Source organism: Acartia tonsa, chromosome 5 (assembly GCF_053477335.1).
Source record: "Acartia tonsa isolate MP-2025a chromosome 5, ASM5347733v1, whole genome shotgun sequence".
In the NCBI taxonomy this organism is placed as follows: Eukaryota; Metazoa; Arthropoda; class Copepoda; order Calanoida; family Acartiidae; genus Acartia; species Acartia tonsa.
The window spans coordinates 1,441,872-1,468,609 of record NC_137264.1 but is presented as its reverse complement, the minus strand read 5'-3'; the positions used below and the strand labels follow the sequence as shown (position 1 = coordinate 1,468,609).

The following is a 26,738-nucleotide window of genomic DNA, read 5'->3' as shown; positions in this document are numbered from 1 at the left end:
CAACTCTGAAATTTTTATAGATAACAACAATTTTCATTTCTTTTTGTGTTTTTATTCTTTTTTTATTATAAAAATCACATCTTTTATATACATAATATATATTCTTTTTTATTTTCTTTTTTTTTAATTTGACGATTTATATGTGCTTTATGTTATAATAAATCATGATATACATTATACATACAAACAATTTGCATAAAAAAATAGCATTAAACAAAAAATGTAACAAGTTACAACACTCATGTGAGATGATCATATTTCGCGCCAATTTATTGACAATTTTTGCGCGGGAAAATAAGAACGCTGTCGGGAAACAGTAGTGTAGATGACGACATTCTAATCTTCGTCTTGGTTGCTGCGGCGCTTCCAGCCCTTGTCATCATCCTGCTCCTCTTCATCTTCGTCATCAAGAAGATCATGGTTCACTTCCTCGTCCTCATCCTTCATACATACAGATAGTTAGATACAAAGGATAGATAGTTAGATACAAAGGATAGATAGTTAGATACAAAGGATAGATAGTTAGATACAAAGGATAGATAGTTAGATACAAAGGATAGATAGTTAGTTACTAAGGATAGATAGTTAGTTACAAAGGATAGATAGTAAGTTACAAAGGATAGATAGTTTAGTTACAAAGGATAGATAGTTAGATACAAAGGATAGATGGTTAGATACAAAGGATAGATAGTTAGTTACAAAGGATAGATAGTTAGATACAAAGGATAGACAGTTAGATACAAAGGATAGACAGTTAGATACAAAGGATAGACAGTTAGATACAAAGGATAGATAGTAAGATACAAAGGATTGATAGTCAGATACAAAGGATAGATAGTCAGATACAAAGGATTGATAGTCAGATACAAAGGATAGATAGTCAGATACAAAGGATAGATAGTTAGTTACAAAGGATAGATAGTTAGTTACAAAGGATAGATAGTTAGATACAAAGGATGGATAGTTAGATACAAAGGATAGATAGTTAGTTACAAAGGATAGATAGTTAGATACAAAGGATAGATAGTAAGATACAAAGGATAGATAGTAAGATACAAAGGATTGATAGTCAGATACAAAGGATAGATAGTCAGATACAAAGGATTGATAGTCAGATACAAAGGATAGATAGTCAGATACAAAGGATAGATAGTTAGTTACAAAGGATAGATAGTTAGTTACAAAGGATAGATAGTTAGTTACAAAGGATAGATAGTTAGTTACAAAGGATAGATAGGTAGTTACAAAGGATAGATAGTAAGATACAAAGGATAGATAGTTAGTTACAAAGGATAGATAGTTAGATACAAAGGATAGATAGTAAGATACAAAGGATAGATAGCTAGATACAAAGGATAGATAGCTAGTTACAAAGGATAGATAGCTAGATACAAAGGATAGATAGCTAGATACAAAGGATAGATAGCTAGATACAAAGGATAGATAGCTAGATACAAAGGATAGATAGCTAGATACAAAGGATAGATAGCTAGATACAAAGGATAGATAGCTAGATACAAAGGATAGATAGTTAGATACAAAGGATAGATAGTTAGATACAAAGGATAGATAGTTAGATACAAAGGATAGATAGTTAGATACAAAGGATAGATAGTTAGTTACAAAGGATAGATAGTTAGATACAAAGGATAGATAGTAAGATACAAAGGATTGATAGTCAGATACAAAGGATAGATAGTCAGATACAAAGGATTGATAGTCAGATACAAAGGATAGATAGTCAGATACAAAGGATAGATAGTTAGTTACAAAGGATAGATAGTTAGTTACAAAGGATAGATAGTTAGTTACAAAGGATAGATAGTTAGTTACAAAGGATAGATAGGTAGTTACAAAGGATAGATAGTAAGATACAAAGGATAGATAGTTAGTTACAAAGGATAGATAGTTAGTTACAAAGGATAGATAGTTAGTTACAAAGGATAGATAGTTAGTTACAAAGGATAGATAGTAAGATACAAAGGATAGATAGTCAGATACAAAGGATAGATAGTTAGATACAAAGGATAGATAGTTAGATACAAAGGATAGATAGTTAGTTACAAAGGATAGATAGTTAGTTACAAAGGATAGATAGTTAGATACAAAGGATAGATAGTAAGATACAAAGGATAGATAGTTAGATACAAAGGATAGATAGTCAGATACAAAGGATTGATAGTCAGATACAAAGGATAGATAGTTAGTTACAAAGGATAGATAGTTAGTTACAAAGGATAGATAGTTAGTTACAAAGGATAGATAGTTAGTTACAAAGGATAGATAGTTAGTTACAAAGGATAGATAGTAAGATACAAAGGATAGATAGTTAGTTACAAAGGATAGATAGTTAGTTACAAAGGATAGATAGTTAGTTACAAAGGATAGATAGTAAGATACAAAGGATAGATAGTCAGATACAAAGGATAGATAGTTAGATACAAAGGATAGATAGTTAGTTACAAAGGATAGATAGTTAGTTACAAAGGATAGATAGTAAGATACAAAGGATAGATAGTCAGATACAAAGGATAGATAGTAAGATACAAAGGATAGATAGTTGGACACAAAGGATAGATAGTTAGATACAAAGGATAGATAGTAATACCTCAAGTCCTTCTTCATTATCCAATTCTTCATCCAGAAGAGAGGCCCCACCTGCACCCTCTCCACCAGGGCTACCTAGGCTGTCCTCATGCTCCTAAAAATAATAGGTGCTGTTTTAATAATGATTATTGAGTTTATTTACCAAATTCCTTCCCCCCAGGACCCCTCCTTAAGTGGTATTTATTCAGAAAATTTTGTGATAATGGTCAAATTTTCCTTCCCTTCTTTCACGTTTTTTCCCTGGTTTAATGAAATCAATATTTGTACCTGAAGTCCTGGAGGCAGATAATCATGCTGTGGGGGAGTGTAATCGTCCTCTACCACCTCCTCTTCTACCTCGTACTAAATCACAGATAAAAATAGTTTTATTCTTGGTGGTGGGTGCTTGATAATAGTTTCTCCCCCCCCCCCCCCTTTAGAAATTAATTGAAAATTACTGGGGTAGTATTTTCATAACCCTGAGGGGGGGGGGGGCAGTACCCAAATTATATAACCTAGCCTGGCCTTAAGTACAGGGGTGTATATATATTCTACATGGGATCCCCTGCTCAGGGGGGGAGGGGGGGGGGAGGGGAATAAAAAATAAGTCACGTGGTTGGAGGGGAAAAAAATGTAAAAATTAAGAAAACTAAAAACATTTTTTCCATTTCCCCTCCCCCCTCTTTGGTAAAAAAAAACTAAAAAAATGTGTGGTAGGAGGGATAAAATAAATAAAATATAGAGTTCTTTAAATATTTTTGCATTTTCCCCCCTACTTGGTGAGAAAAAACTAGGGGGGGGGGGGGGAATAAAAAATTTTGTAGCAGGGGAAAAAAAATAAATCTTGTGCAGAATATACACCCCTGCTTAAGTATTTAGCAAGCAATTTTCAATTTATTAGAAAAATACATGGTTGTGATTTTCAGATTTCAACAAGGTAATTTGTGTTAAAGTGCCTTTAAATGTAATGTACAAACGTTACAAGAAAAAGTGCTTCAACAATTTTGAAGGACATAATTAAGATGTAAGCAAAGCTACTTTTTAATTTTACCCGTTGGTAAGTCGGTCTATTATCGTTATAAAAGTATTCACCTTTGTAGGAAGAATGCAAAAATGGAATGGAAAATTATGAAGGTATAGTTTTTAGAGAGCTTATTTTGATAAAAGCATAGCTTCCATTGGACGTTATCTTCATATTTGAAATCCCTTGAACCAAATTAGTCAAAAAATAATGGTATACCTGTTCTTGAATCTGATCCTTTTCTGGAGTACCCTGATTATACCAGGACAACTGTAGCACTCGGTCATTATAATTCTTTCCTAAAAATGGATTTATCATATACGTGGATATATTGACAGGTAAATCCACAATAATAAACAAATTTTGGTTTGGAACCAACCAATCGAAATTCAATAAACGTATCTTAAGTTTTTTGAGCTAAGGAATAAGATAAATTAGTTAAATATCTTATGGTTAGGGTTTGGCCGGATATCCGGTTTGGCCGGATATCCTGCCGGATATCAGGCCATTTTCCGATATCCAGCCGGTTACCGGATATTGAAACTATCCGGATACCGGATATCCGGCTGATTTGTACTGCCGGATATACGGTAATTTGCCGGTTATCGAGCGTTGGTTAGATATCCGGCCGGATACCGGATATTGAAACTATCCGGATACCGGATATCCGGTATCCGGCCAAAAAAGTATCCGGCCCAACCCTACTTTTGGTATTAGTGTAATTTACAGTTCAATTTCCTCTCCCTCCCTCCCTGCATTACATAATGGTAAATAAAGAATACTAAGTTAACAGTCTAATATAAATAAATTGTAACCTTGTGCCATGGCCATTTCCGCCAGTTTTCTTGTCTTGTATTTGAGAATTACCGATGGAGTAGCTTCATCTTCCATTATCTCCAGGATCTCACCAAATTTCTAGATAGGGTAGGTAGGTAGATAGTATAGAAAATTCATATTTTTATCTAACAAGGATAAGGAGATTGGGGCCGTGAGGGGGAAAAGATACCAAAATTTTCGTAATAACATTAAACATTTTACCCAACTCTAATCCCTGTTGTTTAGAAAACATGTCAGGTATAAGTAAAACACCCAAGCAAAGTTAAGACTTAAGGGTATGACAGTGGTGTATATTTTGCAAATTTGACCCAGCTGAGGATGGGAGAGGGGGGGGGGGTCAAATAACATTTTTTTTCATTTTTCTCTCTTAGATAAAAAAAACTTTAAGAATATGTAGGAGGGGGGATAATGTGAATAGAATAAAGAGTTTTAAAAATATTATTCCATTTTATCCCCTTCCTTGCTTAAAAAACTAGGAGGGGAAATAAAAATAAAATTTTGCAGCAGGGAAAAAAAACTGATCTTGTGCAGAATATACACCCCTGGGGTAAGACATCAAGTAGTCAAGACATCAATAATAATATTTATATGAAGACATATGCAAGAAGTATAATAGTTATTTCTCGCATCGTATTATAAACGGCTTTCCGCGGATATAGAATGTACAATTGTAAGATTAAAACTAGTTTTTTTAGCCCCGAGGTGCCGAAGGCACCGGCTAAAAAAACTGGTTTTAATCTATTGATTGTACATTTCTATATTCGTAGAAAGCTGGATATAATACGATGAAAGACATGGTTTTTTTCGTATGGATGAGAACCGGTTCCTATCCACCGGATTCGAATGAATACGAGAAAGATTATTCCTACCTCAAAATGTTGAATAAGCTCATCCTTTTCTTCCAATTCATAACCAGAGACTAGAATTCTACTTGGCCTTCTGTCCAGGGTGTTGGTGCCAGGGGAGAGGGTAAATCCACGTCCCCTACCTAGATACAGCATAGTTCTTAATATACATGTGAGGAGACACACACACACACACACACACACACCAGGGGAGAGGGTAAATCCACGTCCCCTACCTAGATACAGCATAGTTCTCAATATACATGTGACAAGACACACATACACACACACACACACACCAGGGGAGAGGGTAAATCCACGTCCCCTACCTAAATACAGCATAGTTCTCAATATACATGTGAGGAGACACACATACACACACACACCAGGGGAGAGGGTAAATCCACGTCCCCTACCTAGATAGAGCATAGTTCTCAATATACATGTGACAAGACACACATACACACACACACACACACCAGGGGAGAGGGTAAATCCACGTCCCCTACCTAGATACAGCATAGTTCTCAATATACATGTGACAAGACACACATACACACACACACCAGGGGAGAGGGTAAATCCACGTCCCCTACCTAGATACAGCATAGTTCTCAATATACATGTGAGGAGACACACATACACACACACACACTTAGCTAGATTTATTTGAGAGGTTCCTTTGCTACCTAAGAAATTATCAGAAAGCATATTAAATGATCATATAAATTTAAGAAAAGATAAAACTAATTTCCTTTATCTAAAGGCATATTAAGGTCTTGAACTAACTTGAAAACAATGGATATAGAATGGGTCATTATTGTGACAGGAACTTTCTCGTCAATTTAGGTTGCTGATATAGTCCTTAGTTATTGGCCAATTCGTTCCTTGATGGTAAGGGAGGGGAGGAGCATTAGCTTTTAGAAACATTTTCATAGGGTATGCAAGAATCTCTCGCAATATCCATATATTCTATGTTCATTGTTCATTTCTAAAAAACTTTCTTTGGTCATCTTTAAGGGAGGGAAAACATTTTTACAGCTAAATAATCTTAAAATCTCAATTATAGCTTTCAAAAGTTAAGGAAGATCATTTACAACCCTATCATTTAACTGCTATCTATCTGTCTACTAGTTTATTTTTAAAAACAATAAATGTTAATTTGACCAAACAAGAATCTAATTTAAATAACGGAAAAGTAACTATTTATATATTTGTGATAAAAGTAGGGTTGGCAATCCGGATCCGAAATCCGTCCAATTTTTGGCCAATTTTGGAATCAGAATCCGGAATCCGTTTTTTAATTGCGGATTCCGGATTCTTATTTGGTAGACTAAAATTAGCATCTTGAGTTATTTCTTTCAACTCCTCCTCTTTGAAGGCAAAGATTTTCATCATTATATATAATATCTTTTAAAATCTGGTTCGATTCTCGGAAGTGAATTATAGAGAACACCAAGAACATTGATTTTTAGGACATATGTGGCACTTAATTTTTAAAAAAAAATTAAAAATCCTTTTAAAATATTGCTAGAATCCGGAATCCGCCAAAAATAAGAATCCGAATCCGGCCCAAAAATTCGACGGATTGCCATCACTAGATAAAAGTGTGTTACCTCCTCTACCCCTGACTCCGTAACCTCTGGGACTCATGGCCCCTCTGTAGCCACGTGCCCTGTACCCACCCCTGCCTCTGGGAGGTCGGCTGGTGGGCAACAGTCCGGTCTTGGCGGCCTCCAGGCGCAAACGATTCACCTTAAATTAAAGATATTCGAGTAGCTATTTATCGAATCTTATAATTGGCCAGCTTCCTGCGGATCAATTCCAGTTTTGTTAGACCCAAAGAGGCAAAGGCTCAAGCCAATAATTTAATGGGTTTATATTTACTGAAATAGTCTATAATGCAATGCGATATACATGATATTGAGTACGACTCACAACCGGTTCCTATCCAGCGGAAATTTATTAGTTTCAAAGCCATACTGAGCTGGATCTTAAAATTATTTTAATGGTGCGCCAAATCGGGATAAGCCAACTTTCCACCAATGAGAGCACAGCATTTTACTAAATGTGATTGGCTAAAATTCGGCGCACCCCGATTTGGCGCACCATTGAAATGATTTAAAGATCCAGCTCTGGTGTTTTTTTAAAACAATAATGCCTAAATAGATTATTAATAACATCCTATGGCAATATTAATAGATTCTATTTAATTTATGTATCGTATTGAAAATGAAAACAATTCATAATTACAAATTTGGTCTTTAATTATGATGTATCTATAAAAATACTCATAACATCCTAATCCATCTATTTATACCTTTTCTTGGAGCTCCTTAGTCTGATCATGTGACTGATTCTGTTCGCTATTGAACAGCTCCATCTCTGCGTCTAAAAGCTCTTTCTTGATCTCCTGCTGGGTGCGAGTTCGAAGCCCGGTCGCGTTCAGCGTATTCTTAATGTCCTCCTTGGCCCTGTAAATAAATGATTTTAAGTTTTCTTAAGGTCGGTTGGCAGATAATTAATTTGGTGCTATTCCACAATATTTTTTTGTTGTTGCGTCGGATTTAAAACTTATTTGGACAGGACGAAGTTATTGAATTCATTGTTTTTCAAAAGCATTTAAGGCGTATAAGAATTTTAACAAGGATGACAACATCCATAAGTAGCGAAGCATAAACAATTAAATAAGAATTTAGATATTAGTTGACAAAAGCATGTATATTAGGAAAAAAATCACGAAACCTTTTCAACATTTGTTTTTAATTTCTTAATATTTATTTATATTTCAGTACTATGACTAACAGACTGACGGTCAAAGTAAATTACATACTGGATGCTCAGAACAACGGGAAATTTAATTTTGATATTTTTAACTACAAAAATTTTAAAAAACGGACCATAAACACCAAAGATATGAAGAAAAATGTGAAAAATAGCCAAAAACCTGCAAAAAGGCAGTCTGACCGTCATTGATGTGTTCTTGAAACGAAAGGAAATTTAATTTTGGTATCTATAACTGAAAAACTTTGGAAATTGGGCCATAAACACCAAAGGTATGTAGAAAAATGTGAAAAATACAAAAATAGCCTAAAACCTGCTTAAAGACAGTCTGACCGTCATAGTTGTTTTCTAGAAACGACAGGAAATTTAATTTTGATTCTATAACTGAAATAATTTTGGAAATCGGACCATAAACACCAAAGATATGGAGAAAAATGTGAAAAATACAAAAATAGCCTAAAACCTGCTTAAAAGCGGTCCTATCGCCATTGATGTTTTATAGTTAATTGTGCTCCTTGCTAATGGGAATGTTGTCAAAAAATTTCAGCCTTTTATCTTTTATAGGAGCCGAGAAAATCGCGTTTCCCCCAAACTAAGACGGACATACGGACATACGGACAGACAGACATTTCAAATTATAGAGTAGCTTCGCTACTAAAAATATCCACTAGGTAGGTACTTAAGAAAGAAAAATCGTTTTCATTATAAACCCCGAACCACTTCATTATGCAATATACATTTTCCTGGATATTTTGTCTACGGTAGACCATAAGTGTACAGCTTTACAGTACATTGTTTCTATTTGTTATAGCAACACGTATGATAAAAGAACAAGGATGACAACATCCATAAGTAGCGAAGTACAAAAAATCGTAAATGGGAATACGTATAGGTAGATTTAAAAGGTTTTTACTAAAATCAAGAATAGATTTATTGGAAAAAATAAACATGAAACCTTGTTTTATTTTGTATGATGACGATGGTCAAAGTAAATTATATTAAAGATGCTCATAACAATGGGAAAAACTATTTTGATACTGATATCCCATAAAAGTTTGAAAATTGGATCAAAATAGACAAAGATATGGGGAAATATATAAAACATATAAAAATAGCCAAAAACCTGATAAAAGGCAGTCTGGCCGCCATGGTTGTTTACTTAAAACGCCAAAAAAATTAATTTTTAAATCCTTAACTTAAAAAATTGGGAAAATCGGACCATATATACTGAAGATATGGAAAAGTGTTAAATATATCAAAAATAGCCTAAACCCTGCCAAAAAGGCAGTCTGGCCGTCATGGTTATTTTCTTTAAAAGACAGGAAATTTAATTTTGATATCTATAACTGAAAAAAATTTGAAAATCGGAATATAAACACTGAAGATATGGAGAAAAATGTTAAAAATATAAAAAAAACAGCCTAAAACCTGCTAAAAAGGCAGTCCGGCTATCATGGTTGTTTTCTTTAAAAGACGGGAAATTTAATTTTGATATCTATAACTGAAAAAATTTTGAAAATTGGATCATAAACACTGAAGATATGGAGAAAAATGTGAAAAATATAAAAATAGCCTAAAACCTGCTAAAAAGGCAGTCTGGCCTTCATGGTTGTTTCTTTAAACGACGGGAAATTAGATTTTGATATATGTAACTGAAAAAATTTTTAAAATCGGACCACAAACACTGGAGATATGGAGAAAAATGTGAAAAATATAAAAATAGCCTAAAACCTGCTAAAAATCGGTCCAACCGCCAATGATGTTTTATAGTTAATTGTGCTCCTTAATGGTGGGAATGTTGTCAAAAAATTTTAGCATTCTATCTTTTATAGGAGCTGAGTAAATCCCATTTCCCCCATAGCGTTACGGACTGACGGACTGACGGACTGACTGACGGACGGACAAAGTGAATTATAGAGTAGCTTCGCTACTAAAAAGATTCTGTTTAAAGTAAAATGCTTATATTTCAATCAAAATCTATATTTTTGTATTTTTTACCGATCCACTTCATTATGCAAATCAAAAGAAAATCAATGAGAAAACGTTTGTTTTGCCCTTTTCTCAACTTTTAAAAAATAATTCTGATAAAATAACAATTTTTTAAGGGATTTATGCATTAATTATAATGAAAAAAAATTTAAGGTAGATTTTATTGATTTTTCTAAATAAGAAATAATTGAAAAAAAGAAATTCTATCCCTATCACTTTAGAGGACAGCTGCCGACCCCCAGTCTTATGGATGAAGCTAAATACATGTAAAAAATATAAATTTGCCTGAAAAGTATACAAAAATGTTTATTGATGTGTTAAAAAAATCCATTTTAAAATCTTGATTTTGAGGATGATGGCCTTTAAGATGCTCTTACTGGTGGTGATGGTGAGCTAAATGTTATCAAAGTGCATGCCCTTGAAGAAAACTTATATATGGAACTATGGTCCAATTTTTGTAGTCATAGCAGCCTCCAGCCAAGCAATATTAAAAAAGAAAAAAGTTGCAATTTTAATTACTAAAATTCATAAAGTAAATAATATAGTTTTTAGATAATGGTTATTTTTCATGTCGATAGGCTCCACTGGAGGCTGCTATGACTACAAAAAATGGTACATAGGTTAATAGACAAGTTGTTGTAATGGTAATGTACTTAGATAACATTTAGCTCACCTTCACCACCAGTAAGAGCATCTTAAAGGCCATCATTCTCAAAATCAAGATTTTAAAACAGATTTTTTTAACACATCAAAAAACATTTTCGTATACTTTTCAGAGTAATTTTTATCTTTAACATGTATTTAGCTTCATCCATAAGACTGGGGGTCAGCAGCTGTCCTCTAAAGTGATAAGGATAGAATTTCTTTTTTTCAATTATTTCTTATTTAGAAAAATCATTAAAATCCACCTTAAACTGTTTTTCATTCTAATTAATGCATAAATCCCTTAAAATATTGCTATTTTATCAGAATCATTTTTTAAAATTGGAGAAAAGTGCAAAACAAACGTTTTCTCATTGATTTTCTTTTGATTTGCATAATGACGTGGATCGGTAAAAAATAAAAAAAATATAGATTTTGATTGAAATATAAGCATTTTACTTTAAAAAGAATTTTTTTCTTTTATCATACGTGTTGCTTTAACAAATAGAAACAATGTACTGTAAAGCTGTACACTTATGGACTACCGTAGACAAAATATCCAGGAAAATGTAGATTGCATAATGAAGTGGTTCGGGGTTTAGAAAAAATCTAATTTAGGACTGGAAAGTAATTTTAATAGATGGATAAGATAGAGTTACAAAACTTACTTTTCAATGGACTTTGAAAGTTCATCAAATAGGGTCATGATTGTTTTTCTTTCCACTGGTTTCAATGTGTTCTTTCCCTTCTCTAGACGTGCTATCAGTCCCTTCTGCTCTTCAATAAGCCCCTCTAATAGATCCTAAAAATTTTAGAGATAATTAGACTTTGTCAATAAGCATAATCAGAGAGGGCATAAAAAAAACCACGTGGTTTAAATCAAGTTTTAACCAAAAAAAAAAAGCTTTAAAAAACCAAAAAAAAAAACAAGGCAGGATGGTTTAAATGGTTTTTTTTAATATTTATACAAAGGCCTATCTTTCCAGTTAAATCTTTTCATAACGTAAATAATACAGTCAGGGTTGTCAAATCAGGCTGGCGCTTTTGGGCTGCTCTTGTTCAGGTCATTTTGGGCACCCCCCCCCCCCCCGTTTCGGGGGTGAGAAAAAGGGGGAGGGGGTGAGAAAAAGGGGGAGGGGGTGAAAAAAGAGGGGGGGGCAGGCCTATAATTTGGATATTATTAAAAAAAACAAAAAACCTGGTTTTTATTTTTAAAAAAACCAAAAAAAACAAACTGGTTTTTTTTTAAACCTGGTTTTTTTCCATCTCTGAGCATAATCCTATACAAGATGCAATAGATGCTACATTAAGGTGGGGGGGGGGGCAAGATTTATCACATATTCCAAGTATCTTCACTTTCCCTTGAAGTGCCTTGTCGAGCACATATACCCTAGTTTTAAAGTGTTAATTGAACGGATGGATGGGGGGGGGGGGGGTTAAAGAGAAAATTTTTATCTTGATGTCAGGTTAATGCAGGTATGGGAACTGCATGGTTAGACATAGGGAAAAACACAAACAATCACTATTTTCCAGCGTTTCGGAGCCGGGAGCAGCAACATTTTTGGTGGAGCCGTAGCCGTATTTTTCGTTAAAAACGGCTCCGGCTCCAGATAAGCTAAATATGATTTCTTAAAGTAATATTGTAATTTGGCAACGGTCTATTTCCATATAATAAACTGAAAAACTATTGTTACTTAACCAATACACACATCCTTCTACTTTAATATAGCTTTAATCAAATAAAAGCAAAATATTTTATATTATTTATTTTATTTTATCAAATTCAATAATGAACAAAAATTAATAAAATTAATTTTAAGGTAGGAGCCGGAGCCGCATCAAAATTAAACGTCTCCAACACTCTGCTATTTTCTATTTATTTCAAAATACGGTAAAGGGGGGGGGGGGCGGGGTGTCCAAATATTCTACATCTGTAACAAAAATGAATACCTGTTTGGATTTGCGCAAGGCTTCTTGCTGCTTAATTGCCTCTTTCCTCTTTTCTTCCGACTGCTTGATCAAGGCCGCTTTTGTCTTAATGTAAAATATTCTATTAAATCTTAAATCAAACACCATTGTTCTTTATAATTTAGATTTAAATTTCCTTATTTAGTAAGCAATAAGATTGTTCTTTGTAATTTGGATTGCAATTATCTGATTATCAATCAATAATTCCAAGGCATAACTTCTTTTATCTATCTCACACTACTTATTTATTATTACCTGAAGCATTTCTTGATTCTTCTGTATAGCCAACAACTCAATTTGTTTCTGTTCCTTAGCCTAAACAGAAGTTTCACTTGAGCAAATAATCAGTTTATGATATACTAGCGGTTACGCCCCTAGCGGCTTCTAGTGGCACGTGACTTGTGATTTCTCTTGGAGGTGGTAACCTCCCCCAAAATAGTTCTAAACCTTCCTAGGACCTATGAGAAGCTACACTGTTAAGAAGCACCCAAACGGTTCAGCGGTTAGCGAGATCCTTCGGTACAAACCAACAGACAGGCTAACAGACAAATACACCTGTTACTTTATTATAAGGATAAGTTATATTCTGAACCCATTAATATCTAAAACCCAAGGCCAAAATCAGAATCAGTAAAAAAATATAGCTCTGATACACCCAGAACCCCAAACCAATTCTGAAGAATGAATCAATAAATAATTGCTACGTTAAGCTTGAGCAGGCCTTCATGACATTAAAATCTATTCTAACAAGATTAGTGACATTAAAACTTATGCATTTTAACAAGATAATTGATATTTAAACTTATGCATTATAAAAAAAATTTAGAGGACTGACAGAACCACAAAACGACTTGAACTTGATTTCTAAAATATTAAAAATATCTAGGTACAAATAGAAGAAAGAAAAATATTGTTACCTTCTCGTTATCTTCATTACTGATAGTTTTAGTAATATTATCTCCCTGTTGGTTCACATTGTTTCCTAGTCTGTCTTTCACAGATTTATCTGTGTGTCGGAACACCTAGAAATAAATAAACAAGGATGACAACACCCAAAAAAGCGAAGCACTGAAACGGTAGGACAAACTGACATTAAAACTTGTATAGTGTCAGAACTGAATAATCAGAATATAAATGTATAAGAGTCGATGCAAAATTGTAAGTAAATTTGTTGAAAAACTGCTTGATACAGAATAATGTTTATGGACATACTTACATTTTTAGGACCTAATTATAGAGTTGCTTCGCTTATAACATTATACTTTGTTGTCCCAGGAATTAATATACCAAAATTCAGATAAATCGGATTATTAGATCACATGAAAATTTGTTGTTAAAAAGTAAAAAAATAGACATGTTTAAAATGGACGTACGGACATTTAGGTGATGATTATAGAGTTGCTACGCTTTCTAAATCGTACCTAACTACTAAAGGAATCACCATGCCAAGTCTGAAATCGATAGGACAATTCTAACATGCCTAAATTAACGAAAAAACCTATCCGTTACGGACGGACAGACGGACCCTAATTATAGAAAAGCTTCGCTTTTAAAACTATTGATTTCGTGGACTTTTAGTGCTGTGTCAGGGAGGTGTCGGACTCGAGTCTGGACCACACCGCAGCAAACTAGAGACTTAATAATGAATGGAATCTAAAGGCTCTATGTCAGACACGTGAGACTATTAGTAAGCATGAGAGAGGGTTGCATTGGCTCATACACAGGCGAAACTTATTACAATGCAAATTTAGGACTTCAAGACAAGGGTCGTGCAATCAAAGTCTATTTTATAGTTGGCGTTGATACTCTGGGGTTCTCAAGATGAGATCTACAAATCATAAAGAATCATGCCCCAACGAGTTAATTAACTAAGTAACATGGAATACAACTCCAAAATAAAAATTCAAATACTAAGAAAATGCAATTGGCTAACAAACATTCAATTATAGAGCAAGCACAGTTTTAGAAAAAGGCATTTGAAAAAAATAAATGCTCATATGTTATTGTAAGCGTTTAAAATAAGGCTTCCTTATAGAATTGCTACTCTTAATAAGGGGGGGGGGGGAGTTTTGACACATTTGCGTAAACCTGGTGTATAGGCTTTATCTTTGGACTGAGAGGATAGGTTATTAATGATAAAATTATTCTTATATGATGAATTTCACGAAGTTTTAAGATTTTTTGGATAGGCCTCCAAGTTCAGGAGCTGCAGGCCTCCAGGTCCTCTCTGTACAGGTAAAAATTAAAAAAAAAATTTTTTTTAAGAGTTAGAAGTCAACGTATGAAACAAAATATGCATTATTTCTTCAAATATGTGAATAACATTCAAAAATATGCATATTTTGTTTTATAAGTTGACCTCTACCTCTTCAAAAAAAAATTTATTTTTAACTTTTACCTGTACACGAGGACCTGGAGGCCTGCAGCTCCTGAACTTGGAGGCCTATCCAAAAAATCTTAATACTTGGGAAAATTCATGATATAAGAATGATTTTATCCCTAATAACCTATCATCTCAGTCCAAAGATAAAGCCTATACTCACGGTTTACGCAAATGTGTCAAAACTCCCCCCCCCCCCCCCCTCTTAACCTGAATACCAATTCTACATTTAGCCAAACTGTTACAGAAAACGAGGTTTTAAAATAAAATGGATAGAGCGAGTCTAATACCACGGTACAATGTACTATCAGAGCTTCCAATTTACCTTGATAAACCGGTTATTAAGAACAGCCTCTGCGCTGTTAAAGGCATTCTCGGCCTCTTGAGTTGTGGAGAAGGTCAACAAAGCACTACAAGGATCGCCCTCAAAATTTATCTAAAAACAAAGAACGATTATAGTTACCTTACCTTTGTATGAAATTAGAACCCAGGGGTGTATATTCTGCACAAGATTTATTTTTTTCCCCGGCTACAAATTTTTTTTATTTTTTTTCCCTCCTAGGGTTTTTCTAGCAAGGAAGGGGATAAAATGGAAAATCATTAAAGAGGGGGAAAAAATAGAAAAAAATGCTTTTAGTCCTCTTAATTTTTACATTTTTTCCCCCCCAACCACATATTTTTATCTCATCCCCTCAGCTGGGTCAAATTTGAAAATATACACCCTTGTTAATAGAACCTATTACCACCCCGACGACGAGCGGATGCGCTACGTGTTGAGCCACGGTCGCGGGTTGTTGGGCACCACCAAGGAGTGCAAGTACATTATACTAATATAAGTTTTATTTATCAAGAAAATGGCCTAAAACCACCACAGGACCAGAAGGTATATTCCCTGAAGAGTAGAATCCGATCGGTTCAGTGGTTACCGAGATCTTAAGGGACGGACGGACAGAAAGACAGACAGACAGACATCGTTCTACTTTGTATTATAGATTGTACAACATTTTTATTCAACGTAGTGGTTGTCTAAAAATAACAGGCGGACGAATAAATATACAATTGTTGTAAGGTAGCAGCGCTATTGCTAAAGAATCTTACCTGAATATTTTGAAGATTGCCAAACCTGGCAAAATGTGCATTCAACATTGTGATGTTATTGTGCTCAGCTGGAATGTTTCTGACTGCCAACATGATGCCACCAGTCGCACCGCCACGACCGCCGCCCCGTCCTCCACGACCGCGGCCGCCACGCAGTCCCAGTCGACTCTGGTCAAATCTAGATAAAACATTATTAACTTTCATGATCACTAAGTATTTAAAAACCATTTGTCAATTTTCATTCATAGATTAAAATGAAGACTCTAATACTGTGGTGGATTCTCAAAAAAAATTGGCTCGCTGCATCGCTGGTGAGCAAAATTATTTTTGTGAAAAATTCTCCAAAATCACATAAATATAGGATTTATAAACATAGGATTTAATCGAATTTTTGTAGATTTGTGATTTTAGAGGATTTTTTTAACAAAAAATTTTTTTTACAGAATCTACGTCTGTTAAAACTAAAATTAAAATCTGATGAAAAATTACTAAGATTAACCAATAAATGTGACAGACAAAAAAAAGTTAAATGAAAGAGAGGTGTAAGTCAAATCTATAATACAAAGTAGAACGATGTCTGTCTGTCCGTCTGTCCCTTAAGATCTCGGTAACCACTGAACCGATCGGATTCTACTCTTCAGGGTATCTACCTATTGGTCCTGTGGTGGTTTTAAGCTATTTTCTTGGGGGTTGGGACACCCCCAACCCCCTCAAAAAACCAAAAATTTCCTTTTTTTTTTTTTTTTTTTATGAGATTTCTATGGTCCTTTACGATTTTCGCCATATTTTTTTTTTATCACCTCTTGGGGCAAAGCCCCTAGAGGCTAAGGGCGAAGCCGCTAGTATCCTAAATAGTATTACCTTTTATATGGAGGTTCACCTTGAACATTGCCGTCGTGACCTCGCTTCAAACCACCGGTAACAGTGGTGGTACCGCCATAAATTGGCGGGGGAACCGTCATAACTGGTGGCGGGAACGGTATACCGCCGATAGTCATTGGAACGTAGGGTTCTACAATTGGCGGATGACCGGCGGCGGGAGGAATGTAACCCCCAAGGGCTTTGGTACTGTCCTAAAATATATTTCAAAGTTCATATTTCCATATTTGGGGTCTTGTAAAATATCATTTAAGAATTTTACGACATAAAAATGAATAAATGACTGAAAAAATGACATTGGATTGTTACGTTAATAAAATAAATTTTTACTACATGTATTTATATTGACTTTTTTATAAACTTACAATTAATGAATAACAATTTTCCTTATTAATTTATTTTATAGATTTTAAGACTTTTAACAAATAATTTAAACAAATTACCTCTAAAACAACGGCATCGTTACCATGATCATATTTACATAGGTCTCCCTTCAAACAGAATCCTTTCTCATCATAATCTCGACACCTAGGCCATTACAAAATTAGCAATCTACCAGTTTCATAGTAATCATAGCATCTAGTTTCATAGTAATCATAGCATTAAAGTAAATAAAAATCAGTGGTGTATATTTTGCAAAATTGACCCTGCTAATGGGGCCGGGGGGGGGGGGGGAATAAAAAAAATATGTTGTTTGGGGGAAAAATGAACAGAATAAGAACTAAAATAATGTGTGGGAGGGGGGATAATATAAATAGAATAAAGAGTTCTGAAATTCTTTCAATTTTCTTCCTTCATAGCTTGCGGAATATTTTTTAAAATTTGCAGCATGGGAAAAAATTAATCTGGTGCAGAATATACACCCCTGATATAATTTAAAGCTTTCTTTATGTAAATGAACATTGAACATAAAAGCATTTTTAACATGGCCCGTCATGAATATATATTCCCATTATTTCTTGAACTTAAAATCAAATCCCCCTTAATATTAAAATAATAATTGCCAACTTAATATTTAATATTTTCCATAGACAGAAAAATAGGGGGGGGGGGGGGTTAATGCAACCATCTCGTAATCAATGATTAAATGGCATTTAGAATTCGAATTTCGATCTGAAATTTTTCATGAATAATCCTTAGTAGGTCTATTTTCCCTAACTTGAACAAAAAGTTGGAAAAGTAACGGCTGGCGGCTTAGCCGTTTTGTCATTTTTTTAGCTATCTTAAAGGACGCCTGCAAGAAATAACACGCTTTAACTGCTGAAAGACTGCCACAAGAAGACCAAATACCCCAAATTTAAAGCCTTCAGCTTCAATAACAAAAAAGTTCTAGGCATTTCAAAATAGCATTTTATGTACAATGGAATTTTTGAAAGATTTCCAATGCTCATAAAAGAAAAAAACAATATTAAATTACGTCGCCTTGACATAAAATTATAACCTTATCTTTATCAGAATCTTAGATTGCCTGTAACTGATTACATTTATAAAATAAAAACACCACATTTCATAGTCAAAATCTATGAAAAAAATTCGATATAAATTGCATTTTTAAACGAAAATCATAGCGGAAACGAAGGGGTAAACTAATACAAGCTTAGCTGTGATTGGTTGTTAAGCTGATTCAGCCTTCTGATTGGCTACAGTACATTCGGTACAACGCAAGTAAAACTTAATTTTTTTTAATGATTTTGACTATAAAAATGGGTATTTTTATTGTAAAAATATAATTAGTTACTGGAAACCTAAATTTATGACAAAAATAAGCTTATGATTTTGTTTCTAGGCCACGTAGTTTAATTTCAAAGTTTTCAACTTGAGCATTGCAATTCTTTCAAAATTTTCATTGTACATAAAATGTCATTTTAAAATGCCTAGAACTTTTTTGTTATAGAAGCTGAAGGCTTCAAATTTGGGGTATTTGATCTACTTGTGGCAGTCTTTCAGCAGTTAAAGCGTGGTATTTCTTGCAGGCTTCCTTTAAGAGTAAATTAGTCACGAAACCTTTCTCCACATAATACTTTATTGTCGCTCAAAAACCTTTTTAAACGGTTCTAGCCGGTAGCTGTTGGTACTAAATGGTTATTGCTATCATTTAACACGAATTAAACCAAAAATATGTTTTAAAAAGTTGATTTCTACGTAATTAATGATGAATTTGCCCTGAAAATGGGCAAAAAATGGCTAAACGGCTGAGCCGCCAGCCGTTACTTTTCCAACTTTTTGTTTGATTAAGGGAAAATAGACCTACCAAGGATTACTCCTGAAAAATTTCAGATCGAAATTCGAAATCTAAGTGCCATTTAATCACTGATTACGAGATGGTAGCATTAAAAACCCTTCCTTACCTAATTCTCTTGATAGTGGGGTTGTAACCTCCCTCGTCCCTGGTGGGTGTTGAATCCCTGGACGAGGCACGACGTGGGGGAGGTGACACCCTAGCTTCGGGGCGGTATCTTTCCATAGATCTAAATAGAAAATAAATCTCAGAAACTATTTCTTTTATCAATGATTTTGATGCGGCTCTGGCTCCTACCTTAAAAATTAATATATCAATTTTTGTTTATTATTGAATTTGATAAAATAATATAAATTATTTACTTGTTTACGTTACATTTTCAGAGGCTGCTGGGCACGGCTGCGATTTAGAATAACTACCTGGGTCTGTGACGTATATGAGGTGGAGTACGACTGCGGTTGCGTCTAATTGGAGATCTTGACCTAAACAAGATAAGGAATATGTAAAAAAAAATTTATAGCTACCTATTCAATTTTTTTAGCAAGACCAGCCAAAAATCAGCAGTTTAATTTATTAAACAAGAAATCTACGTTGAAAAGATTGTTAATATTTTCAGTTAATAGAATTTGAACTAATGCAAATTGCAAATTTCCCCTTTACATCCTTATACTAAAGTAACAGGATGTTTGTTTGTCTGTGTGTCTGTACCGAAAGATCTCGCTAACCGCTGAACCGATCGGGTTCTCCTTAACAGGGTAAATTCTCATAGGTCCTAGGAAGGTTTATAACTATTTTGGGGAAGAAATGACAAAAAAATTGAAATTTTTTAAATATCTGGGAGACTTCATCGTAACATAAAGAGGTATCCGTAACATAAAAAGTTATCGTAGAGACTTTAAGAAACAAAAACATTTAGAGTGCCACTAGAGGCCTCTAGGGGCGTAGCCGCTAGTTATTAATATAATGTTTCAGCAAGATAAGCAACATTGTTATTTGAACTTAAAATGGAGGGACGATAAGTTATTCGAATACCTGGACCTTCGGCGGGGTGGGGGTCTTCTGTCGTGCCTGGCAGTCGGGGAATATTCACGGTACCTACGTGGTGGTGAGCGTGGAGCTCGTACCCTTCTTCCGCCTAAAAAGATTAATATAATAATATTTAAAATTTTGTTGCCTGAAATAAAAAAAAATAATAAACTACTGTATTTAAAAGAATCAAAACTTGGATTTTGATTAGTGTCTCCAGTGAGCTTCCAAATACCTACTATCTGTAAGATTTATAAATATACAAAACACAAGGTCTAAGGGGATCTTTTAACAAGATTTCTTCAGTAACTATTAACTATTTAAAACTAGGGGCTAAATTAAAGCATAAAGCCGGCCATCTTAAACATGTGAAGCTAACCTAAGGTGTAACTATACAGCTTGATCGGATTAGAGTTATCGAATTCTTAATTAGACAAAAAAGCACACTACTTAACATAATAGTTAGAGAGGGATGGTTGCACAAAGTGCATATGAACTTGAATTTAATAAACTGCATATTTTTTTCTGTTCAATAATTTAAACGACATTTAAATTTTTTCTACAAGGTAGTTATAAAATATCAAGACCTGAAAATCATATTTTTTCACAAAATATACTTATGTTAGATGGTATTATTGCAACTTATGCTTGAAATCAAACGTGTTAAATGCACTTCATGCAACTAGACATGGCCGTTTGAGAAATCTTAATGAACAAACCTGGTGGCGGTGAAGCTCCTCTACTTTTCCTTCTTTCATCCACATCTCCTCCCTCTACTTCCTATTTGTCAAATAACAATTAACTTACGTCCTTTCTTCATATTTTTGAAGAAGGTAGATTCATGTTGCTTTCAAATTAGGGATGGGAATCCGTCGAATTTTTGGGCCGGATTCGGATTCCGGATTCTGAAGGAATCCGTCAAAAAAAGTGACGGATTCTTGCGGATTCCGGATTCTTATTTTTTGCGGATTCCGGATTCGGATTCCGGATTCTAGCAGTATTTTAAAAGGCCGTCCGTCACAGAGGGATAGCTTTTTTCGTTAATTTATCACTATGTTACTTGGTTGAAGCCTTGATTTGTTTAAAGTGTTGACTTCCAGCATAACTAAAACATTTACATCACATTAGTAATTATTAAAATTTGTTATGTAGAAAAAAGACGGTAATTTTAGCCTACCAATTTAGAATCCGGAATCCGCTATAAAAAACGGATTCCGGATCCGGATTCGGATTCCAAAATTGGCCGAAAATTGGGCGGATTCCGGATCCGGATTCCCATCACTATTTCAAATAATAGGAACAAAGCTGTGTGTGAAAAAAACATATAAGAATCTTCCATTGTCATAAATATGAATTGTAACCATGTTAAAATCTTAAATCTTTAAATTAAAACCATGGAGTTTGCAGTATTTTAATTAAGTACAAACATTCTTTCTTCCAGAAGTTGAACAGCAACCAAAGATAAAAAATCATGTTATTGTCCCAAACTAGGGTTGGGCCGGATACTTTTTTTGGCCATATACCGGATATCCGGCTGATTTCTAAACCAGGATATCCGGTTTTGGCCGGATATCTGGAAAACGTTCGATATCCGGCAAATTACCGGATATCCGGAAGGAAAACCGGATACCCGGCGTCAAAAATCAGCCGGATATCATGTAACCTGATAGTTTTAATATCCGGTATCCGGCCGGATATTAAAAATGACCGGATATACGGCCGGATAACTGGCCAGACCGGATATCCGGCCCAACCCTATCCCAAACCTAATTTCTGAATGTTTACACGGTCATCCAATAGTTATCATTGTTTAAAAGATTTATTACGGAGAATAAATAAATGAATATTTCTTAAGTTAATCTTTCCTTGACAACTCTAGCTGGTGATCTGGACTCCTTCCTCCCCTTGCCAGAGTCGTGGCTCTTCTCCTTGCTGCGCCGTTGCTCTCCAGAATTCTCCTTCTCCTCGTCATCATCAGGCGCGTGACCATTCTTCTCCTGATAATTAATATTTTTTTTTTAAATCTCGTAAAAAATAAAAATTTTCATAATTTCTCATACTAGGTAGGTATGTTTTAACAGTCAATTGTTACGGTTTCAGAAAGTGTAATTGAAAAGTTGTCTATCGCACATGTTTTCCCGAGATAGTAAAATTAAGATTTATTTAGGTTTGATTGAACGGATAGTAAAATGGAAAGACTATTTTAAGTTTCGTTGGCCAAGCTTGGCACCAAAGAACCAGACCAACAATACCTACTGGTTTTAATATGATTTTTATTTTATCATAGGTAAAAGATTGTCAAGATACGATAAGATCATAACATGATTCTACAGTATGACTCAGAACCGGATTAAATCCAACGAATAATAGTTGCAAAGCCATGATAGAATAGTTATTTCTCGCATCGTATCATAAACAGCTTTCCGCGGATATAGAATGAACAATTATAAGATTAAAACTAGTTTTTTTAGCCCCGAGGTGCCTTCGGCACCGTCTAAAAAAACTGGTTTAATCTTATGATTGTACACATATATTCGTAGAAAGCTGGATATAATACGATGCTAGACATAGTTTTTTCGTATGGATGAGAACCGGTTCCTATCCACCGGATTCGAATGAATACGAGAAATTCTATTCCTACCTTCGATTCCACTTTCTCTGTAACTTCAGTTTCAGCCCGGCTATTTTCATCTGCTACAGGAGTTGAGTCATCTTTACCCAAGTTTTCATACTCCTGAATCATTTTAGGCTTATTAAATCAAAGTTTATGTATCAAATAAAATAAAGAATAATGTCAATAAGTAAAGTTAATAGGTATTACAAAATATCTCTTAAAATAATCTCTAAACAATCGAACTTCATGCCAAAATTGCATAAAAAGGGCATTCCCAATTTTAATACACAAAATTTCTCTTTCAGTTGATTTAAAAATTCAAGAAAGGTAACCAGAGTTTTAAACCGCCGAATAATTCCTGTAACTTAATTAAAATGCTTAAGGAACCAGTTTAATTTACTAACCAATGTACCTACCCATCCTAATAAAACAGCAAAAAATTTCGATATGATGTGATGACATATGTATAGCATTTATGAAATGTATGGATTTTAACTGATTAAATACTTGCCTTAGATTTCACAGTCTTGAATAGTTTATCAATGAAAGGAACAGTTTCGTTTTGAAGGAAAACATCCATTTGTTGTACCATCGTTTGTCGGAGCTCTGACTCGGGCTTGTCCTAAACAAGATATAAAACATTTTAAGCTTCCCATTTAAAACATGCCAATCAAAATAACTAAGATTGATCTTTTAGCGTACAAAATTTTAACTTCTAGGTGATAAAGTTTAACGTCATCCTAAATCTATGTTGAATTGACATCATCACTATGTAGAGAGACTATGAAACAAACAAAAATTACAGGGGTGTGTATATTCTACACAGGATTAATTTTACCCCCTCTATTTCAAACTATCGGCTACGCCCCCTAGAGGCCTCTAGGGGGCACTTAAAGAGTCGAATTTGATAACCAATTGCACCCCCCCCCTATTTTTATTTTTAGTTAAAAAATAAAAATTAATTTACACCATTTAAAGGATTAATAATAATATGAAGCGTGTCAAAATATTCTCTTTTCAAATTAGCTTTTATACATTAGTATAATATGAATAAAACATCAAGAAAAGCATAACAGACGGACATTACAAGTAATTGAAAAGAAACCTGCAAGCCAGATTGATATTACAAAGATATTATTTATATAACCAAATTACATCTTATTTCCCAAGTGCATACATTTTCTTAGTTGTCGATTCGTCAGAGGAATCCCAACTAACATCTTTTGATAGTTAGCAACCAAGTATCATCGTTTCTATAACTAACCTTTTTAATGAGAGCAAGGACATATTTGGACAAGGCAGCAGGATCAGCATCGCACAACGGCCGCAGATTATCCGTCAGCCAAGTACGCAACAGCTCGGGATTGTCTATTAACATCTTGTTCTACTTGTATGCGAGTAAGTTTGTATGTGTTGTGTATTAGAGTCAAAACAAAAACAAGTTCTGTCTAAATACTTCTCTGCAAATAAAAACAATAATTAAAATTATTTTCTTCATTTCGTTTCCGATGAGTAATAGGCATAAACTAAATTACAAAAAAAACTTATGTTTTAGAGTGTTTAATTCTTTAAACTCTTATATAAACTTTGACAATAGGAGAGCTTAATAATAGATATTTCTCGCATCGTATTATAAACGGCTTTCCGCGGTTATAGATTGTACAATTAAAAGATTAAATTATTTTTTTTAGCCCTGAGGTGCCGGATTCGAATGGATAAGAGAATAGTTATTTTTTGTATCGAATTATAAACAGCTTTCCGCAAATATAGAAAGTACAATTATAAGATTAAAACTAGTTTTTTTAGCCCCGAGGTGCCGAAAGCTGGATATAATACGATGCTAGACATAATTTTTTCGTATGGAGGAGAACCGGTTCCTGTCCACCGGATTTGAATGAATACGAAAAAAACATGTATTTGTTTTCAATTGATAACACTTTTTAAAAAAAGAATACTATATTCACACTAATCTATATAAGTAAAGCTTCCAGTTCCCTTTCGTAATTTAATTTTCAGACTAACTATCCCCCCACCCAATATTTTTTAATCAAGTGAGTAACCTGAATAAAATACTATTAGCCCAGCATGGGGTGTAAAAAGAGTGGGGGTGTTGCGATACACCTGTCGTAAGTACTTTTTATACATATCATGATCTCCTCTAAGCTTAGTATAAAATATGGACGGACAATATTAGGTATTAAACCATATAAAAAAGATCTGTACCGTAAGATCTTAATTTTGCAAACCGCAAAACAGTGCGTTTTCTCATAGGAAGGTCTAGAGAATGTTATCGTATATTTGGGGGGAATGAAACCGCCCCTAGAATAAAATGAGCTCCCCCCCCCCCCCAAGAGGCCTCCTATGGGAGAATGTATTGATAATGTCACAATCCACTATCAAATATATAACAATTTTTAATATTTTATTTGAGATTGGAGAGGTTTAGCTTTGAAGGGTGGAGCTAGTAAATATCCTTCCCTGGAACTATCTCTTATACATACTAATAATGGGAAAATAGTTATTTCTCGCATCGTATTATAAACAGCTTTCCGCGGATATAGAATGTACAATTATTAGATTAAAACCAGTTTCTATAGCCCCGAGGTGCCGGGATAAAAAAAAAACTAGTTTTAATCTTATGATTGTACATTTCTCTATATTCGTAGAAAGCTGGATTTAATACGATGCTTGACATGGTTTATTCGTATGGATGAGAACCGGTTCCTATCCGATCACCGGATTCTAATGAATACGAGAAATTAAATTACAACCCAAAGATGAAAAATACCTCTTCTGGCTAACTGTATGTTAAAATTGTTAATTGAAAGTTTGGATAAAAAAAAAAATACAATTTTCTGTTTATTTTTTACCTAATGAATTTTTGTTTAAACATTATGACACCAGTATAAATAATAATAAATAATCTCGATTTAATTAAATAATAACTGATAAATACTTTAAAATATTAGAGAATCACTGTTTTTGGTATTACACTATCTTATTTGCTATTTTTTTCTTGCTTAAGAATTTATTTACGAAAGAGAAGGGTCGTCGAGCCACGAATAATGAAAACGTTTGGAAATATTTGGTTTGGCAGCGCTCACTACAAAGACGACATTTGGAAACTGCCATATAAGATATTATTTTTTTTGTAAACAAAGACTCAAACAAAATCGTAAAAAATGTGCCCAAATGTTTGAAATCTTGCTGAACAAATAAGAATCCTACAGGATAGACAAGCCGAAATTAGACTTAAACACTAAAAATTTACAAATAAACCCTCAATCATAATATTTTTATTTTTTAATACATAAACACAACTAAATATTAGTAATTATAGGTATATGAACATATATATCTTTATAATAAATATAATAATTATAAATAAAACTTTAAAATTTATGTTCCTGTATTATTGGTAACGTTGTAGATCACTTCTTATTTGGATATTTGTAGAATTCTAGGTCATGACAGTTGCTGTGGTGAATATACTCCATGTGGTAACCAATATCAGTCTAAATAAACAAGGATGACAACATCCATAAAAGCGAAGCTCTGAAATGGAAGGACAAACGGACATTAACACTAATACAGTGTCAGAACTGAATAATCAGAATATAAATGTATAAGAGTCGAAGCAAAATTGTAAGTAAATTTGTTGCAAAACTGCATAAATAGATGATACTGTTTAAGGACATACCTACATTTTTGGGAGTTGTTTATAGAGATGATTTGCTTATAACACTTACCTTGTTGTAATATGAATCAGTTTTCAAAAAATCAGAAGAATCGGATAATTTTAACATACAAAAATTTGTCAAAAAAGTTAA

General features: G+C 33.9%; 2 protein-coding genes and 1 long non-coding RNA gene across 8 annotated transcripts in view; 1 reads left to right on the top strand and 2 right to left on the bottom strand.

Annotated features, from left to right (window-relative positions):
• Positions 1 to 4: 4 nt before the first annotated feature.
• On the bottom strand, positions 5 to 24,405 carry swm (Zinc finger protein swm). 2 transcript variants are annotated; one of them, XM_080159782.1, is made up of 24 exons: positions 24,173 to 24,405; positions 23,420 to 23,530; positions 22,936 to 23,028; positions 22,162 to 22,291; positions 21,014 to 21,076; positions 20,301 to 20,403; positions 19,688 to 19,750; positions 19,378 to 19,497; positions 17,473 to 17,557; positions 17,012 to 17,223; positions 16,151 to 16,328; positions 15,378 to 15,488; positions 13,590 to 13,694; positions 12,928 to 12,987; positions 12,655 to 12,738; positions 11,373 to 11,506; positions 7,610 to 7,763; positions 6,906 to 7,044; positions 5,314 to 5,432; positions 4,423 to 4,522; positions 3,827 to 3,906; positions 2,875 to 2,949; positions 2,609 to 2,701; positions 5 to 441 (listed from the first exon to the last, which is right to left on the bottom strand). In XM_080159782.1, exons 1-24 carry the CDS (start codon positions 24,284 to 24,286, stop codon positions 337 to 339), a joined length of 2,631 nt encoding a protein of 876 aa, XP_080015908.1. In that variant the 5' UTR covers positions 24,287 to 24,405; the 3' UTR covers positions 5 to 336. The 2 variants fall into 2 exon arrangements, with proteins under 2 accessions (XP_080015908.1, XP_080015909.1); XM_080159783.1 differs by having other exon boundaries at positions 20,307 to 20,403.
• A 138-nt stretch (positions 24,406 to 24,543) lies between these two features.
• LOC145318511 (uncharacterized) lies at positions 24,544 to 26,289 on the top strand. The gene is made up of 2 exons (XR_013879363.1): positions 24,544 to 25,893; positions 25,965 to 26,289. It is a non-coding gene; the product is annotated as an uncharacterized LOC145318511 (long non-coding RNA).
• LOC145318503 (uncharacterized) overlaps positions 26,194 to 26,738 on the bottom strand; it is a 37,523-nt gene continuing 36,978 nt past the window's right edge. For all 5 annotated transcript variants that reach the window (XM_080159784.1, XM_080159786.1, XM_080159787.1 and 2 more), the window contains one exon: positions 26,194 to 26,423. In XM_080159784.1, the coding sequence (XP_080015910.1) occupies positions 26,340 to 26,423 (84 nt within the window). In that variant the 3' untranslated portion in view covers positions 26,194 to 26,339. The remainder of the gene's footprint in view (positions 26,424 to 26,738) is intronic.

Coding starts and splice junctions, on each gene's coding strand:
- swm (XM_080159782.1), bottom strand. CDS start 24,286: ATGTTAATAGACAATCCCGAGCTGTTGCGTACTTGGCTGACGGATAAT. Junction 12,739..12,927: donor AGAATCAAGAAATGCTTCAG/GTAATAATAAAT, acceptor TTTTACATTAAG/ACAAAAGCGGCCTTGATCAA. Junction 7,764..11,372: donor CTTTCAAAGTCCATTGAAAA/GTAAGTTTTGTA, acceptor ATTTATTTACAG/GGCCAAGGAGGACATTAAGA.